At 43.2% G+C, this 17,049-nt stretch overlaps 1 protein-coding gene across 4 annotated transcripts in view; it reads left to right on the top strand.

The window, feature by feature from the left end:
- The window catches only part of PDE6A (phosphodiesterase 6A), a 70,765-nt gene continuing 53,716 nt past the window's right edge, over positions 1-17,049 (top strand). For 2 of the 4 annotated variants that reach the window (XM_027081610.1, XM_027081609.1), the window contains exons 1-2: positions 94-610; positions 11,012-11,152. In XM_027081610.1, coding sequence (XP_026937411.1) covers positions 137-610; positions 11,012-11,152 — 615 coding nt within the window. In that variant the 5' untranslated portion in view covers positions 94-136. Of the gene's footprint in view, positions 44-89; positions 611-8,428; positions 8,582-9,212; positions 9,303-11,011; positions 11,153-17,049 lie in introns of those variants that run through there. The other 2 variants (XM_027081608.1, XM_027081607.1) reach the window with 2 other exon arrangements.

Raw genomic sequence — 17,049 nt, forward strand, 5'->3', positions numbered from 1 at the left:
GCCACACCAGTGAGATTCACAGATAAGACCCAGAGAAATCTGGGTTGGAGCAGAACGCATCCTGACTCAGTTTTGTCACAAAAAAAGAGGCCAGCCTCAGCCCCCTCCACAGAAATAGGCAGTAGAATTCCCAGCCATGGGCGAGGTGACGGCAGAGGAGGTGGAGAAGTTCCTGGACTCCAATGTCGGCTTTGCCAAAAAGTACTACAACCTCCGCTATCGGGCCAAGGTCATCTCGGACCTCCTGGGGCCCAGGGAGGCAGCCGTGGACTTCAGCAACTACCACTCGCTGAGCAGCGTGGAGGAGAGTGAAATCATCTTCGACCTCCTGCGGGACTTTCAGGAGAATTTGCAGGCTGAGAAATGCATCTTCAATGTCATGAAGAAGCTGTGTTTCCTCCTGCAGGCAGACCGCATAAGCCTGTTCATGTACAGGGCCCGAAATGGCATTGCGGAGCTGGCCACCCGGCTCTTCAATGTCCACAAGGATGCTGTCCTCGAGGAGTGCCTGGTGGTGCCCGACTCAGAGATCGTGTTCCCCCTGGACATGGGAGTGGTGGGCCACGTCGCACTCTCTAAAAAGATCGTGAACGTCCCCAACACAGAGGAGGTAACCTCTTCCCCATGAGAGGGAGGGCAGGGAGGCATTATTCCATGGGGTTCTGGGGTGCAAGTGGGATGGGGAGCTGCTAGCCAACAAGACTGGGCTGGTGACAACTTGGCACTTTTCTTTTTTTTACTTGTTTACTGATAACTTTCTATTTTGAAAAAAATAATCAAATTTAGAAGAGTTCAAAAATAGTACCAAGAACTGTATATCTTTCATCCAAATTCACCAACTGTTCACAACTTACCACATTTGCTTTATGTCTCCATTTTTTCCCGACCCATTCGGGAGTCAACATATCCTTTTAATCACAGGTACTTGGCTGTGTATTTCCAGAACAAGGACATTTCTTATATATCCAAAGCACAATGATCAAATTCAGGAAATGTGACACTGATACAATACTATTATCTAATAAAGAGTCCATATTCAGTTCTTGCCAATCATCTCAATGATACCCACATAGCACTGTCTCTTTAGTCTCTTCCAATCTGAAACAGTTTCTTGATCTATCTTTGTTTTCCATGATGTTTATGTTTTTGAAAGGTGCGGGCCGACTATTCTGTAGAAATGTCCCTCCATTTGGGCTTGTCTGAAGTGTCTTCATGTTTAGATTCAGGCTATGCATTTCTGGCAGGTATATCATACAGGGGATGTTGTGTTTTTCTTCATGCTTTGCATCGAGGGACATAGGATGGCAGTCTGTCTCATCACGGAAACGTCAAATTGACCACTTGGTTAAGCACTTGGCTCTGTCTTCTAAGAGTCCAGTGTTCCGTGGGATTCTCCTGGCAGCTCTGACAAAGACTTCTTTGATCACCTAGAGCAAATCACTTAATGCAGTTCTCCCCATAGCCCTCTGCCAAGGTCAATTCCTACTCATCCTTCAGATCTCAGCTTAAAGTTCACTTCCTCAGGGAGACCCTCCCAGGTCCCTTTGTTAGTTTCCTTCCTAAAACCATCTATCACAATAAACCATGGAGGCCAGGGACCATGCCTGCCTTATTCTTCACTTTATCCCAGGACCCAGCAAATGTCTGGGACAAAGCAGATGCTCAGTAAACACTTGGCAAAAAGACTCACACTCAAGTAATTATGCAATAATCCCTTTAACACCTGGGCCTTTGTGGGAAATGGTTTTCTCTGAAGCACACTGGGCTGGACCATGGGGTTCATCTCTCCTTGGCCCTCCAGGGGTAAGGGTAAAGGTTCTGCACCCAGGGGGCTTCCCTGAGGACTCATCCAACTGGATTGGAGTCTGTTTTCCCTTCGATTCTCTCTAGACCTTAACTGTAGCCAACATGGGTTGTCACAGTCTTATAACTGACTATCCCTGTTTTACAGATGATGAAACTGAAATCCAGAAAAGTTAAGTAACTTTTTCTCCGAGTCACAGAGATAGAAAGTGGCAGAGCAGGGATTTGAATTCAGGCACTCTGGCTGGTGCCCTCACCCTTCACTGCTCTGCTGTTCTATACCTCCTCCTTATCTAAAATACGAGGGCATTAAACGAAGTGCAGTTTACGACAGGTCATTTCAAATTGCATGGCAGAAAGTTAAGATGTTAAGCTTTGAGGTCAGATCTGGGTGTGTATCAAGACTCAGTCACTTTCTAAGAACATGGCCTTGGCAAATTGTTTAGCCTGTTTGGGCTCACTTCCTAATTTATAAAACGGAGGGAGATACCTAGTTTCTCTAAGTGCTGTTGTAGGATCAAATGAGGGAATTATTTCTCATCTAGCAAAGTTCTTGGCACATAGTAATGGCTTTTACTGGCAGCTCGTCCTCCCTGTTAATATTATTACTATTTTGTTGTTGCTGTTAAGGGTCTATTTACTCTAAGGGATGAATGCTGTACCAGGTCTGTGTGGGATTTGGAGAAGAATCCAGTCCTGCCCTTCTGGAGCTTTCAGTTTAGATTCTATTTGTGGGGAAAACAGAGAACAGAGGTGCCGAAAGCTTCTATGGACCCTGGTGTTGAGGGATTGAGGATTTAGGAAGGTTCTCTAATTCTAAAATAGCCCTAAGAGTTTGCTGAGCCCTGCGTAAGGAACAGCCTTGCTGTTTCCTGTTCAGCCCTGAAGTTCACTTTGGACGTGATGACTGTGCTTCCCCAGAAGATTTCTGGACATGCAGCCTCCTTGGTGGGTGCCCTCAGGCTTGGAATGAAGTCAGTCCAGGTCAGCAAGCCTGTGTCCTCCACATGTGCATGTGTTCTTCCTTGAGATATCATACTTTATTTGGGCCTTTGGATAGAAACTGGGAGTTGGATGGAGAAGGGGCAGGAACATGGTGTAGACTGGGGTCTGGGTCATCCCTGAACCCCCAACAAGTGATACTCTTAGCCTTTAGCTCCACCCCCACCCCCCAAAACCTGGGACATGCTTATAATCACTGACTTTTAAAAATGTGAAACCATGAACGGAGTTTCCCAGGGTTGGAATGTGGCTCCCATGCCCTAGCACATTCCTACTTATCCTTGGGATCTCCTCAGGGAGACTTGCCGTTAAGGCTGCCAGATAAAATATAATACGCCCAGTTAAATTTGAATTTTAAATAAGCGAAGAGTACTATTTCGGTATGTGTTTTGTGCCGTCTCAAACTGCCAATAATCAATGTTGTGGTTAGACCAGGTCTTGTGGTTCTTATGATGAATGCAAGATACCCTTCAGCACTAACCATCAGGAAACTTTGAAAAAATAAAGGTTTATTACTTACAAGACCTGGAAATTACATAGCACACCTGGGGCCACACAGGGAGGTCTCAGGTAGAGTGGGGTCCAGCCTAGGGTTTTTTGAGGTTTTTTTTACGGTATGCGGGCCTCTCACTGTTGTGGCCTCTCCCGTTGCAGAGCACAGGCTCTGGACGCGCAGGCTCAGCGGCCATGGCTCACGGGCCCAGCCGCTCCGCGACATGTGGGATCTTCCCGGACCGGGGCATGAACCCGCATCCCCTGCATCGGCAGGTGGACTCTCAACCACTGTGCCACCAGGGAAGCCTAGGGTTTTTATGGCGGTCGAGGGTAGGGGCATAGGCTTCCACAGGCTCACTTTTTATTAGTTAATTTAAAACATAAGAGCAGAAATTTAAATCATGGTAAGAGAAATTAGAAAACAAAAAGTGGCCCCAAATGATCAGTTATCGAGATCAACCAAGATCTTCAAATCAAAGGAGCCTCAGTGGGAGGAGGTGGCCTGGCTCTTTATCTCGTGTGTGGCTGACAGCAGCGTATGTTTATTTGAGACAGCCAAATAGCCATCTTTGAGGTGGATGTCTCAGCAATCAAAGCCTAAGTCATGCACTTAAATTACAAAAGTGAAAACAAACCAAAAAACTACAAAAAGTGTCAAGCTCACACTACCGTACACCCTCTGCAATATTTACGATATACTAAAAAATTACTTACCTGAAATTCAAATTGAATTAGTCATCCTGTGTTTATCTGCTAAATCTGGCAACCCTACTTGCCATTCAGTATTTGTTTGTGTATTTATTCTTTACCCTTTCTCCTTAGGAAAGCCCACAGGCCTGTTTGTTCCTGTGCGTCTTATTTACCACTGGTCCCCAGACCTAGTCCAGTGCCTGGGACAGAGTGGGTACTCATTACAGTTTATTGAGTGAATGAATAAACGATGGCCCTGTCCCAGTGGGCTGTGATATTGTGATTTATAAAAAGAAATATTTATTTGGTCTTTGTCCTGGTTCCTGGCACAGAACTGATCCTTGTAATTTCCTGAGTGATAGAACCACCTGACACCGAGCTCCTAAATCCCTTGGAATTTCCTAGGTGGTCAGTGGTCTTTTGTTCTAATGTGGGGACTCTTGGTGGGCTCCTGGATGGGGGCCGGTCATGAGAAAGATAAAGGCGTGATTAGACACTTGGAACTTTTAGCCCATCCCCTATTCTCTTAAGAGGGGAGAGGGGCTGGAAATGGAGTTAATAATCTATCATGCCTTTGTGATGAAAGTGTCATAAACATCCGTAAAAGTACAGGGTTCACAGAGCTTCTGGATTGGTGAACACATGCATGTGCTGGGAGGGTGGCGCATACCCCAACTCCAGGGGGACAGAAGCTCCTGCACACACGACCCTTCTGGATCTCACCTTATGTATCTCTTCATCGGACTGTTCACCTGTACCCTTATTATACAATAAACCTGTAAATGCAAATACTTCCCTGAGATCTACGAGCTGTTCTAGCAAGTTATCAAACCCAAGGAGGAACCTGGATTTATAGTCAGTCAGGCAGAAGTATAGATGGCAACCTGTGACTTGTATTTGGTATCTGAAGTGGGGGCAGTCTTCTGAGACTGAACTCTGTCACTGGTAGGTTCTGGTTCTCCAGGTGAACAGTGTCAGAACTGAACTGAATTGTTGGATACACAACTAGTGTCAGAGAATTGGCCAGTGTGGAAAAAAACACCTACGCATCTATTTTGAGAAGTGTTGTGAGCGTGGCAGTAGTGTGAGAGTAAAGGAGATCAATGAGCTTTTTCTAGACACGTGACAAATCCCACTTCTGAAGACTGAACCTGAAAACACTGCCATTTCCAGAGAATCTTACATCTGTTGTCTTGCGCTCCTTCCCTCACTATGACACCTGGAACCCAGCATGCCAGGCCGGAAAGAAACCTCGAGGAGGAACTGGTCCAACACTCCAATTTTACCAAAAGGAAAACTGAGGCTCAGAGAGGTTTCGGCTACTGACAGTTTACTGACTGGCTCATGAAGCCACTCAGAGAACAAGTCCCTCCCTCCTGGGGCCCCAGGACATCACCCATCCGGTGGGGGCCTCCTTCACACTATGGTTTGAATTGTGAGTGCATGTTTTACATGATGTCCCACTGTACAGTGATAACCATTGATAACTCACCTTTCTTACTGATCTTGGCATATCCAACGCCTCTCACAGAGCCAGTGCTCAGTAAATATAAGTAAATGAATGAATCAATCCAGGAGTGAATCAATCAGTGTATCAATGAATAAATTAATGAATGAATGCAGTGGCTGTGCCATTTACCAGCAGGAGAATAATTGTCTATAAAAACAGGGAAGGAGAGAACTCTGTGTGACAGGGCAGATGTGAGAGTTAATGAATTGTCTGGCTCTGGGCCAAGTACATCATTATTATCCAATAAATAGATGTCATCATGGGATGCAACAGAGCTTGGCACTGCGAATGTTTGAAAAGAGGAACTGGGGTTTCCAGGAATGAGAAGCAGTCTTGCATTACATTGGAATAAAATCTAAGCTCTTTACAGTGGCCTCCAAGGCCCTGTCAGATAAGGCCTCTGCCCATCTCTCTGACTTCCTTACCCTCCAATCTCCCTCACTACACTGGTCTTCTTCCTGTTTTTCAGATCAGCCAACTCACTGCCCTCTCCTGGCCTTTGCATTCTCTGTGTTCTCTGCTTGGAATGCATTTCACCTGCCTGGCTCCTCTGAGCCTTCAGCTCTCCGCTTACCTCTTGGAGAAGCGTCCCTACCCACCATGACTGACCAAAGCAGCTTCAATCTGCCACCACTTCCATCACTGTCTATAGCATCATCCAGTTTCTCTCCTTCAAAGCAGCTGTTTACTTGCTTTTCGTCTGCCCACCCCATTGAATGGAAGCTTCACTAGGGAACATCCACCCCTCTTGTTCACTGCCTAACCTGAGGGTCTAGAACAGTGCCTAGCATACAATAGAAGGCACTCTGTTAATGCTAACTGAATGAATGAACCACTTTGGGCTCTCCTTAGCTCGACTTCTGATTCCTGGGCTTTAAAATAAACAGTTTGAGCTAAATTGTTTCTAAGGCCCCTCCGTCTCTGATAAGCTGAGGTTCTATGACACGGTTGTTTAGAACACTGTATATGCTGAAAATATAAGGATGACGATGACTATGCAAACACCAGTCAGTTGGCAGCTGTACTATTTGTGAGAAAGTTCCAGGGCCGAGAACTCAGTGGGAGAGAAGGTACTGGTGGATTTAGTAGTATCTGCCTCAGATGAGGGTAAGGCCCAAGTACTGTTTTCCTTGACGGAAGTGAATATTGCAAGACTGAACTGACTTCATGAAATGAATCTGAGCATGCCCCACTCAGGCCTGTGTTTAGGGATTCATCAGTGTCCTTAGAGAGCGACAGGGAAAACCCCTGTGGCTAATGCCTCTTTAGAGATTTTGCTTAATCCTTGAACACTAATTCAAGCAGAGCACTACAGGCTTCTCTTAATTCCTTTACCCTTCACCTGGTTTGAGACAGCTTCCTTGACAATAGTGTCTGTTTATTTAACCCCACTCCAACGGGAAGAAATTAACAGATGCAGAGCACCACACTCTGAACTTCTACATTGTGGAAAAAATACCGCACACCCGGTTCTAGCAAAGCTCTGTGAATTGGCTCTATGAAATACATTTCCCTTCTCAGAACAGCATGAACTGTACATGTCTGGGCTGGCTTGTGTCCAAGCAATGCTGACCGTTGGGAAACCTCACAGTGCTACCAGGAAACAGAAAGGTGGATTCTTTGGGATTTAAGACAATTCGGGTTCTGTCTCCCCTTTCTGACCACCTGGACTGCAACGTCCTGTACTGGCCTCCATATTTGCCTTCAGGGTGAGGTGTGGGAGGTGTGTGCTCCTCTGAACTTCCACCGCTTTGAGCCAACACTTACGTCCTGCATTACTAGTACTGATTTATCTGTGTGCTGGCCTGAATCTTAGTCTTCTCTGTAACCCTAGCGCTTAGCCTAAGGCCTGACACAAAGTGGGACTTCCATTAAGATTTGTGAAATGGGGGGCTTCCTGGGTGGCTCAGTGGTTAAGATCTGCCAGCCAATGAAGGGGACATGAGTTTGAGCCCTGGAAGATTCCACATGCCACAGAGCAACTAAGCCCGTGCGCCACAACTACTGAGCCTGAGCTCTAGACCTCGCGAGCCACAACTACTGAGCCCATGTGTTACAACTACTGAGCCCGCGAGCCACAACTACCAAGCCACCGCAATGAGAAGCCCACACACTGCAACAAAGAGTAGGCCCCGCTCACAACTAGAGAAAGCCCGCGTGCAGCAACAAAAACCCAATGCAGCCAAAAAAAGAAAAACAAAAAGATTTGTGAAATGGGGATATCCATTGGACTGGCTGTGTGGTGCTAGAACTGGATTGGGAAAAAAGCTGAAAGTAACAAACTATTTGGTTCAATGACCTAGACCCAGGTCTGCCCTTATCCAGCCTTCCCTGAAAGGCAGCAGAGCTGAGGGCAGGTTCTGGAATCACACACACAAATAAGTAGTAAGTAACGTTAACTTTCCTGAGTTTCAGTTTCCCCTGCTGTAAGATGGACTAATGGTCCCATCTCACAGGTTATCGGGAGGAATAAAGTGAGCTGATGCGGGCAAAGCACCACACACAATACCTGCTGGCTACTGTGATTATCATACTCACTAAGGTTTTTCCGCGCTCAAGTTTCTACTTTGGGTTAAGCTGCCATCACCTCAAGAGAGCCTTCTCGAAACCTTCCTCCACAGATAAAGTCAACCCTCCACCCCCATCCTCGGGCCCCTACAGTGCTGTGCTCACATTGTCTCCACAGCCCTTAGTGGGTCGTATTTCAGACTTTCTTCTACTGGATTTTGGAGGCTTCCAGGGCAGAAATCATCTCTAATTGCCTTCCCCCGCTGAAGCAGAGTAGATGGAAATGTCTTCATGCTTTTGTCAACAAGAGAATGGGGAGCCCCCTTACCCTACCCCTACCATGGGCACCTGGGGCTCTGTGTTGTTTTACTGTCTTTGCTCTTCATCTGCCCACTCAGGCTTGTCTCTGTCTTCCTTCAGGATGAGCATTTCTGTGACTTCGTGGACACCCTCACAGAGTATCAGACCAAGAATATCTTGGCTTCTCCCATAATGAATGGGAAGGACGTGGTGGCCATAATCATGGCTGTGAATAAAGTGGACGGGCCCCACTTCACCAAGAGAGATGAAGAGGTAAGAATGCTTTAGAAATTGCTGGGGTAGCCATGCTAGCACATTCTCCCAGCTCACAAATCCTCTGAACCTTGCTATTCGGCCTGGCCTCGGTTTCCCCATCTGTAACACAAAGAAGTTAGTAGTCTGATGCTCTGTGAGGAAGGCAGGGCAGGATAATCATTAAGATGTTGGACTTTGGAGCCAAGAACGTAGGGAAAATTGTTCTGGTTCTGCTAATATCTGTTTGATTTGGGCATGTTGCATAATTTCTCTGAACCTCAGTTTTCTTATTTGTAAAATGGAGATGATTTTTTAGTATCTCTTATATAGAGTATCTATAGTATCTCTTGAGGTAGTTGTGACGACCAAGTAAGATAACATACATAAGTGACTTATCACGGGGCCTGCGAACTCAATAAATAGTAGCAATTTTTCATGCATACACCCCTATTAACGTAGACATTCTACATTCTGTGAGTTTTTCCCTCTTATAATGCATCATTTTATGAGTCAGCTTCCATGATCCATCTGCTCAAACTGTCTCAGATAAAGCTTTGAAAATGTTCAGACTTATTTGCTGATGGTGGAAGTGGCCACAGGAGGAATTTCTCCTTCTCATCTGTTTCCCCTCATGCTGTTTGATTTTCAGATTCTTCTCAAGTACCTCAATTTTGCAAATATAATCATGAAGGTGTTCCACCTGAGTTACTTGCACAACTGTGAGACTCGGCGCGGCCAGGTAAAGGGCTTGGCTCATTGGAATGGACTGGATGTGTCCTTTTCCTGAAGCATTGATATGCTCAACTGGAAAGGCAGTGATAATAAAAGGGCCTGGGAACCATCATACTGTCTCTGCTCAGCACCTCTGGGGTTCATGAGGTAGTAGGTGTGTGTAAAGCTGTATCCCAGGTACATGTAAAAGTATGAGATTAGCTCACTCCCTAACGCCATACACAAAAATAAGCTCAAAATGGATTAAAGACCTAAACGTAAGGCCAGAAACTATCAAACTCTTAGAGGAAAACATAGGCAGAACACTCTATGACATCAATCACAGCAAGATCCTTTCTGACCCACCTCCTAGAGTAATGGAAATAAAAACAAAAATAAACAAATGGGACCTAATAAAACTTCAAAGCTTTTGCACAGCAAAGGAAACCATAAACAAGACCAAAAGACAACCCTCAGAATGGGAGAAAATATTTGCAAATGAAGCAACGGACAAAGGATTAATCTCCAAAATTTATAAGCAGCTCATGCAGCTCAATAACAAAAAAACAAACAAACCAATCCAAAAATGGGCAGAAGACCTAAATAGACATTTCTCCAAAGAAGATATACATGTGCCAACAAACACATGAAAGGATGCTCAACATCACTAATCATTAGAGAAATGCAAATCAAAACTACAATGAGGTATCACCTCACACCAGTCAGAATGGCCCTCATCAAAAAACCTACAAACAATAAATGCTGGAGAGGGTGTGGAGAAAAGGGAACTCTCATGCACTGTTGGTGGGAATGTAAATTGATACAGCCACTGTGGAGAACAGTATGGAGGTTCCTTAAAAAACTACAAATAGAACTACCATATGACCCAGCAATCCCACTACTGGGCATATACCCTGAGAAAACCATAATTCAAAAAGAGTCATGTACCAAAATGTTCATTGCAGCTCTATTTACAATAGCCTGGAGATGGAAACAACCTAAGTGTCCATCATCGGAAAAGATACAGACCTACTAGAGAATGGACTTGAGGATATGGGGAGGGGGAAGGGCAAGCTGTGACAAAGCGAGAGAGAGGCATGGACATATATACACTACCAAACGTAAGGTAGATAGCTAGTGGGAAGCAGCCACATAGCACAGGGAGATCAGCTCGGTGCTTTGTGATCACCTGGAGGGGTGGGATAGGGAGGGTGGGAGGGAGGGAGACGCAAGAGGGAAGAGATATGGGAACATATGTATATATATAACTGATTCATTTTGTTGTAAAGCAGAAACTAACACACCATTGTAAAGCAATTATACTCCAATAAAGATGTGAAAAAAAAAAAAAAGCTGTATCCCAGACTGATTGCATGAACAACCTTTCAAGTCAGGCAGCTTGGATTTGAATCCCTGCTAAGCCATTTACTAGCTCTAAGAGTGAATCACTTAACCTCTCCGAGCTTCAGTCTCCCCATTTGAAAAATGGGGAAAATTATGGGATAATGTATGTAGGGCACTTGTGCTCAGCCAATGTTTGTTATTATCATTCTTATTAACAGCCTAGGAGATAAAACAAATGGGAAGAGTTGGCCCAGTAGAAGCTGCCCAGTTATTCACCTCTCTGAACCTCAGTTTCTCCATCTATAAAATGGGGACAATTATTGTATCTCTTGGTTGTTGTGAGCTGCTGCTCTGTGCCTCAGAAACACTGACTATGTTTTTGTATTTTTTCAGATACTACTGTGGTCTGGGAGCAAAGTCTTTGAAGAACTTACGGACATTGAGAGGCAGTTCCACAAAGCCCTGTACACAGTCCGAGCCTTCCTCAACTGTGACAGATACTCCGTGGGTCTCTTGGACATGACCAAGCAGAAGGTGAGAAGACTTCAGGGGCAGACATTTCCAAGAACAGGTTAAATATGTACCAGGTGGAGCCCAGACTTCTATCACAAATTCAGTGCTCAGGGAAGAGTCTGGGAGGATGTGGATGGTTGTGAAAAGGTTTTCATAGGTCTTTTACACTGAGAAGAGGACTACCAACCTTTAAAGAGGAAAAGTCATTCTAGGGCACAGGGGCGTAAAAATAACCTGTATCTTCCCTAGTCTGTTGGAAAAAAATGAGTATGTGCGAAGAAGGCGTGATGAGGTGGTGAAGGTAGGTGATAAAGAAGTTTCCATGCAGGATGAAAGTCCAGAAAGAAGAAAGTTGCCAACTTCAGGAATTCTCAGAAAATGCACTCAAAGGTGGGCAGAAACCTTTCCTATGGTGTATGGAGCCCATGGCTCATCCAGGCAATTGAAGTGGATGCATATGCTTAGATCTGGTCCCTCAGAATGCTCTGGGGTCACGTTGGCTAAGGCGGCAGAGACTCAACTGGCCCCCAGTCATGTTCTTCAGGTAGCTTTTCCCAAACCAACTCTCCCATCACTCTTTCTCTACCTGTCTCTGCCTCCTGGAGCTAATCATTTGCCTTGGAACAGAGTTCCAGAGTTACCTGGATATGTGATTTCCTCTCCCAAAGTCCCAAGATCTCTGTCGCTTTCATTTTGCGTGCTTTATCATGCTGCGTGTGGTACACAGCCCAGTGGAGACCCTCTAAGTATTTGGTCGAATGAATAAATGAATTGCAGAATCCGGGGTTGGAAAAGACCTTAGGTCTAGTCCAGAGGCTCCCAAATGTGACAGTAAATTAGAATCTTCTGAAGAACTGTTTAAAAATTGCTGGGCTAATCATCAAAAAGTCTACAAACAATAAATACTGGAGAGGGTCTCAAGAAAAGGGAGCCCTCCTTCACCATTGGTGGGAATGTAAATTGGTACAGCCACTATGGAGAAGAGTACAGAGGTTCCTCAGAAAACTAAAAATAAAATTACCATATGATCCAGCAATCCCACTCCTGGGCATATATCCAGACAAAACTATAATTCAAAAAGATATATGCACCCCTATGTTCATAGCAGCAGTATTCGTAATAACCAAGACATGGAAGCAACCTAAGTGTCCATCAACAGAAGAATGGATAAAGAAGATGTGGTACATATATACAATGGAATATTACTAAGCCATAAAAAAGAATGAAATAATGCCATTTGCAGCAACATGGATGGACCTAGAGATTATTATGCTAAGTGAAGTAAGTCAGACAAAGACAAATATCATACATCACTTATATGTGGAATCTAAAAAAAAAATGACACAAATGAACTTATTTATGAAACAGAAACAGACTCACAGACTTCAAAAACAAACTTATGGGGCTTCCCTGGTGGCGCAGTGGTTGAGACTCTGCCTGCCAATGCAGGGGACACGGGTTCGAGCCCTGGTCTGGGAAGATCCCACGTGCCGCGGAGCAACTGGGCCCGTGAACCACAATTAATGAGCCTGCACATCTGGAGCCTGTGCTCCGCAACAAGAGAGGCCGCGATAGTGAGAAGCCCGTGCACCGCGATGAAGAGTGGCCCCCGCTTGCCACAACTAGAGAAAGCCCTCGCACAGAAACGAAGACCCAACACACCCATAAATAAATTAATTAATTAATTAAAAAAAAACAAAAAAACAACAAAAAAACAAACTTATGGTTACCAAAGGGGAAATGTGGAGAGGAGGGATAAATTAGGAGTTTGGAATTAACATATACACACTACTATATATAAAATAGATAATCAACAAGGACCTGTAGCACAGGGAAATCTACTCAATATTCTGTAATAACCTATATGGGAAAAGAATCTGAAAAAGAATGGATATATGTATATATATAATGGAATCACTTAGCTGTATACCTGAAAGTAATACAACATTGTAAATCAACTATACTCCAATAGAAAATAAAAATTAAATTAAAAAAAGAAATAGAAAATCTAACTAGACCTATAACAAATAAAGAGATCGAGTTAGTAATTTAAAAAAACTTCCTACAAAGAAAAGCCCACAGCCACATATTTTCACGGATGAATTCCACCAAATATTCAAAGAAAAATTAATGCCAATCCTTCACAAACTCTTACAAAAATAAAAGAGGATGGAACATTTCCCTACTCATTCTATGAGGCCAGTATTACCCTGACACCAAAGATATCACAAGAAAAAACCCTACAGACCAAAAACCCTACAGAATACAGATGCAAAAAATCTTCAACAAAGTACTAGCAAAGTAAAACCCTGGTCACATATAAAAACCATGGTCAATTGATTTTCAACAAGGGTGGCAAGACCATTCAAAGGGGAAAGAATAGTCCTTTTAACAAATGGTGCTGGAATAACTGGATATCCACATACTAAAGAATGAATTTGGGGTCCTACTTCACATCATATACAAAAATTAACTCAAAATGGAGCACAAACCTTAAACTATAAAATCTCTTAGAAGAAAACATAGATGTAGAATCTTTGTAGCCTTGGATTAGGCAACAGTTTCTTCGATATGACATCAAAAGCACTAGTAACCAAAGGAAAACCAGATAAATTGGGCTCCATCAAAATTTAAAACATTTGTGCTTGAAAGGACACTAATGAAGAAAGTGAAAAGACAATCCATAGAATAGGAGAAAATATTTGCAAATCGTATGTCTGATAAAGGTCTAGTATGTAGAATATAAAAAGAACTCTTAAAATTAGGAGTATGGACAGACTTAGAGAACGAACTTATGGTTACCAAGGGGGAAGGGTGGGGAGAAGGGATAGTTAGGGAGTTTGAGATAGACGTGTACACACTGCTGTCTTTAAAATGGATAACCAGGTAGGTCTCTGCCGGGGACATGGGGAAAATGAGGGGCCTGCGGGCCTGGGTGCACCAGGCTACCGTGAGGTCCACAGCGGAGGCCACGCCCGGCCCCAGGCCCCCCACATGGGAGGCAGCCCCTCTGCAGGCCTCGGCTGGTGGAGTCGGGGGGACAGAGTGGCATGAATGCCAATGTCTTTGCTGGGACCACGAAAGACCCCAGTGCCTTGGTGCTGAAGATGGGCATGGACGCAAGGGGCATCACCTCCATCAGGAGAGGTGCCGAGGCCAAGGCTGTTTTGCCCAAGAAGGAGAAGCTGAAGCTGATGTGTAAGAGGTGGCTGTAGAGGGATGCAGTTTCAATCTCTGGTCTGGGAACTAATCCCATATGCAGCGGGGCAACTAAGCCTACGCGCTGCAAATACTGAGCCTGCGCGCTCTGTGCCACAACCAGAGAGAAGCCCGTGCACCACAACGAAGAACCCACGTGCCGCAAGGAAGAGCCAGCGCAGTCAAAATAAAATTTTAAAAAATAAATAAAATAAAATAAAATGTATAACCAACAAGGACCTACTGTATAGCACAGGGAACTCTGCTCAACGTTATGTGGCAGCCTGGCTGAGTCACTCTGCTGTGCACCTGAAACTATCACAACATTGTTAATCGGCTATAATATAAAATAAAAAGTTAAAAAAAAATTAGGAGTATGGGATTAACAGATACGAATTACTATACGTAAAATAGATAAGCAAAAAGTATTTACTGTATAGCACAGGGAACTATACTCAATATCTTGTGATAACCTATAATGGAAAAAAATATATATATAACAATCACTTTGCTGCACACCTGAAACTAACACAAAATTGTAAATCCACTATACTTCAATTTTTTTTTAAGTTTGATGCTTTGCTCATGAAGGGAAAAAATAAAAAACTTCCCACAACTCAACAATAAAAAGATAACCCAATTAAAAAAAATAAAGTAAAATGAAATAAATAAACATTGCTGGTTTACACGATAGTCTGCCTTTTTTACATAATGTTCTGTGAACATAATTTTTATCAGTACATGTGGATTCTTTTAAGACAACATACATACACATAACATACACACAGAAAAGAGCGCTAATTACAGGAGAATAGTTCGATGAATTACCACAGAATGAACATCCCACTTAACTACCAGCAAGATGAAGAAATAGAACATAACTGGCTCCTTTTTTACCCCTTTCCAGTAACTCCCACCCCTTCCTCCCTAAAGGTAACCACTATCTGACCTTTAAAGCCATGTGAGTTTTGCCTATCTTTGAAGTTCATATAAACGGAGTCATATAAATACATACTCTTTTGCATCTGGCTTCTTTTGATCAACATTTGGGTTGTAAGATTCATTCTGATTGCTCCTCATAGCATTAGTTCATTAATTTTCATTCTTGTGGAATATTCCATTATATGAATAATCTGCAAAGTATTTATTTATTCTACTGTTGATGGACATTTTCATTTTCAGGTGTGGACTTTTATGAATACTGCTATTATGAACACTCTAGTACCTATTTTTTGGTACACAGTTGTACCCATTTCCCATTTCAGTTAGGTATTTACCTGGGAGTAGAAATTCTGGGTAATAGCTTTTTTTTTTTTTTTTAGTATTTATTTATTCATGGCCACGTCGGGTCTTAGCTGCAGCATGCAGGATCTTTCCTTGTGGTGCACGGGCTTCTCTCTAGTTGTGGTGCATGGGCTCCAGAGCACGTGGGCTCGGTAGTTTGCGACGCACAGGCTCTCTAGTTGAGGTGCGCGGTCTCAGTAGCTGTGGCACATGGGCTTAGTTGCCCCGTGGCATGGGGGATCTCAGTTCCCTGATCAGGGATCGAACCTGCGTCCCCTGCATTGGAAGGCAGATTGTCAACCACTGGACCACCAGGGAAGTCCCTAGCTTTTTTTTTAATTGAAGTACAGTTGATGTACTTATTATATAAGTTACTAGTGTACAATATAGTGATTCACAATTGTTAAAGATGAGAATCACCTTTAGTATTACTCTTCTGGGTAATAGTTTTGATATTGCCAATCTGATTTTCAAAATTATTGTACCATTTTACCCTCCCACCAGCAACGTAGGGGGTGTCCTCACTAATACTTGGTATTGCCATCTTACTAATTTAGCCATTTTGGTGGGTGTGTAGTGTTATCTCTTTGGGTATTAACATGTGTCACCTAATGACCAGGAAGCTTTATGTTTATTGACCATTTGGATATCTTTTGTGAAGTGCCTGTTCAAGTCTTTTCCCCATGTTTTTCATTCTATTGTATGTTTTTATCTTACTTATTTGTCAGAGTTCTTAACAAATTCTGGATATGGGTCCTCTGTTGAATGCAACATTGCAAATATCTTCTCTCATACTGTGCTCTCATTATCTTATGTTTTGATAAATGTAAGTTTTAAATTATAATGTAGCCCAATTTATCAATCTTTTCCTTTATGGTTATTGGTTTTTATGCCCTATTTAAGAAATCTTTCCTGGCCCCAAGGTGATAAAGATATTCACCTATGTTAACTTCTAAAAGCCTTATTGTTTGCACTTTCACATACAGCTCTACAATCTACCTGACATTTCTAAAATGTACAGCATGAAGTAGTGTCAATATTAATTTTTCCCATACAGACCAGTACTTGAAAAGACCATCCTTCTCCCACACTGTTCTACTGAAAAGACCATCTTTCTCTATCATACCTCTATCATCAATCAAGTGTCCATATATTGGGTCTGTTTCTGGACTATTTTGTTCCCTTGGTATATTTATCTATTCTTCTGCAATACCATACTGTGTTAATTATAGTACCTCTATAAAATATCTTGATATGCAGTGGTAAAAGACCTCTAAGTTTGTCATTATATACTAGAGTTTTTCATCATGTTTTATGTCTCTTACACTCCTTTCTGTATTTCCCGCCCTTTTATATTTTTGTTTTTTAGTTTGAATATTTCTTCTGATCTATCCATGAATCTTCAGTTGTGTCTAATTGGCTGTTAAAACTATCTA

This window comes from Aethalodelphis obliquidens, unplaced genomic scaffold (genome assembly GCF_003676395.1).
Source record: "Aethalodelphis obliquidens isolate GAN/ISIS:26980383/991018 unplaced genomic scaffold, ASM367639v1 scaffold45, whole genome shotgun sequence".
Lineage (NCBI taxonomy): Eukaryota > Metazoa > Chordata > Mammalia > Artiodactyla > Delphinidae > Aethalodelphis > Aethalodelphis obliquidens.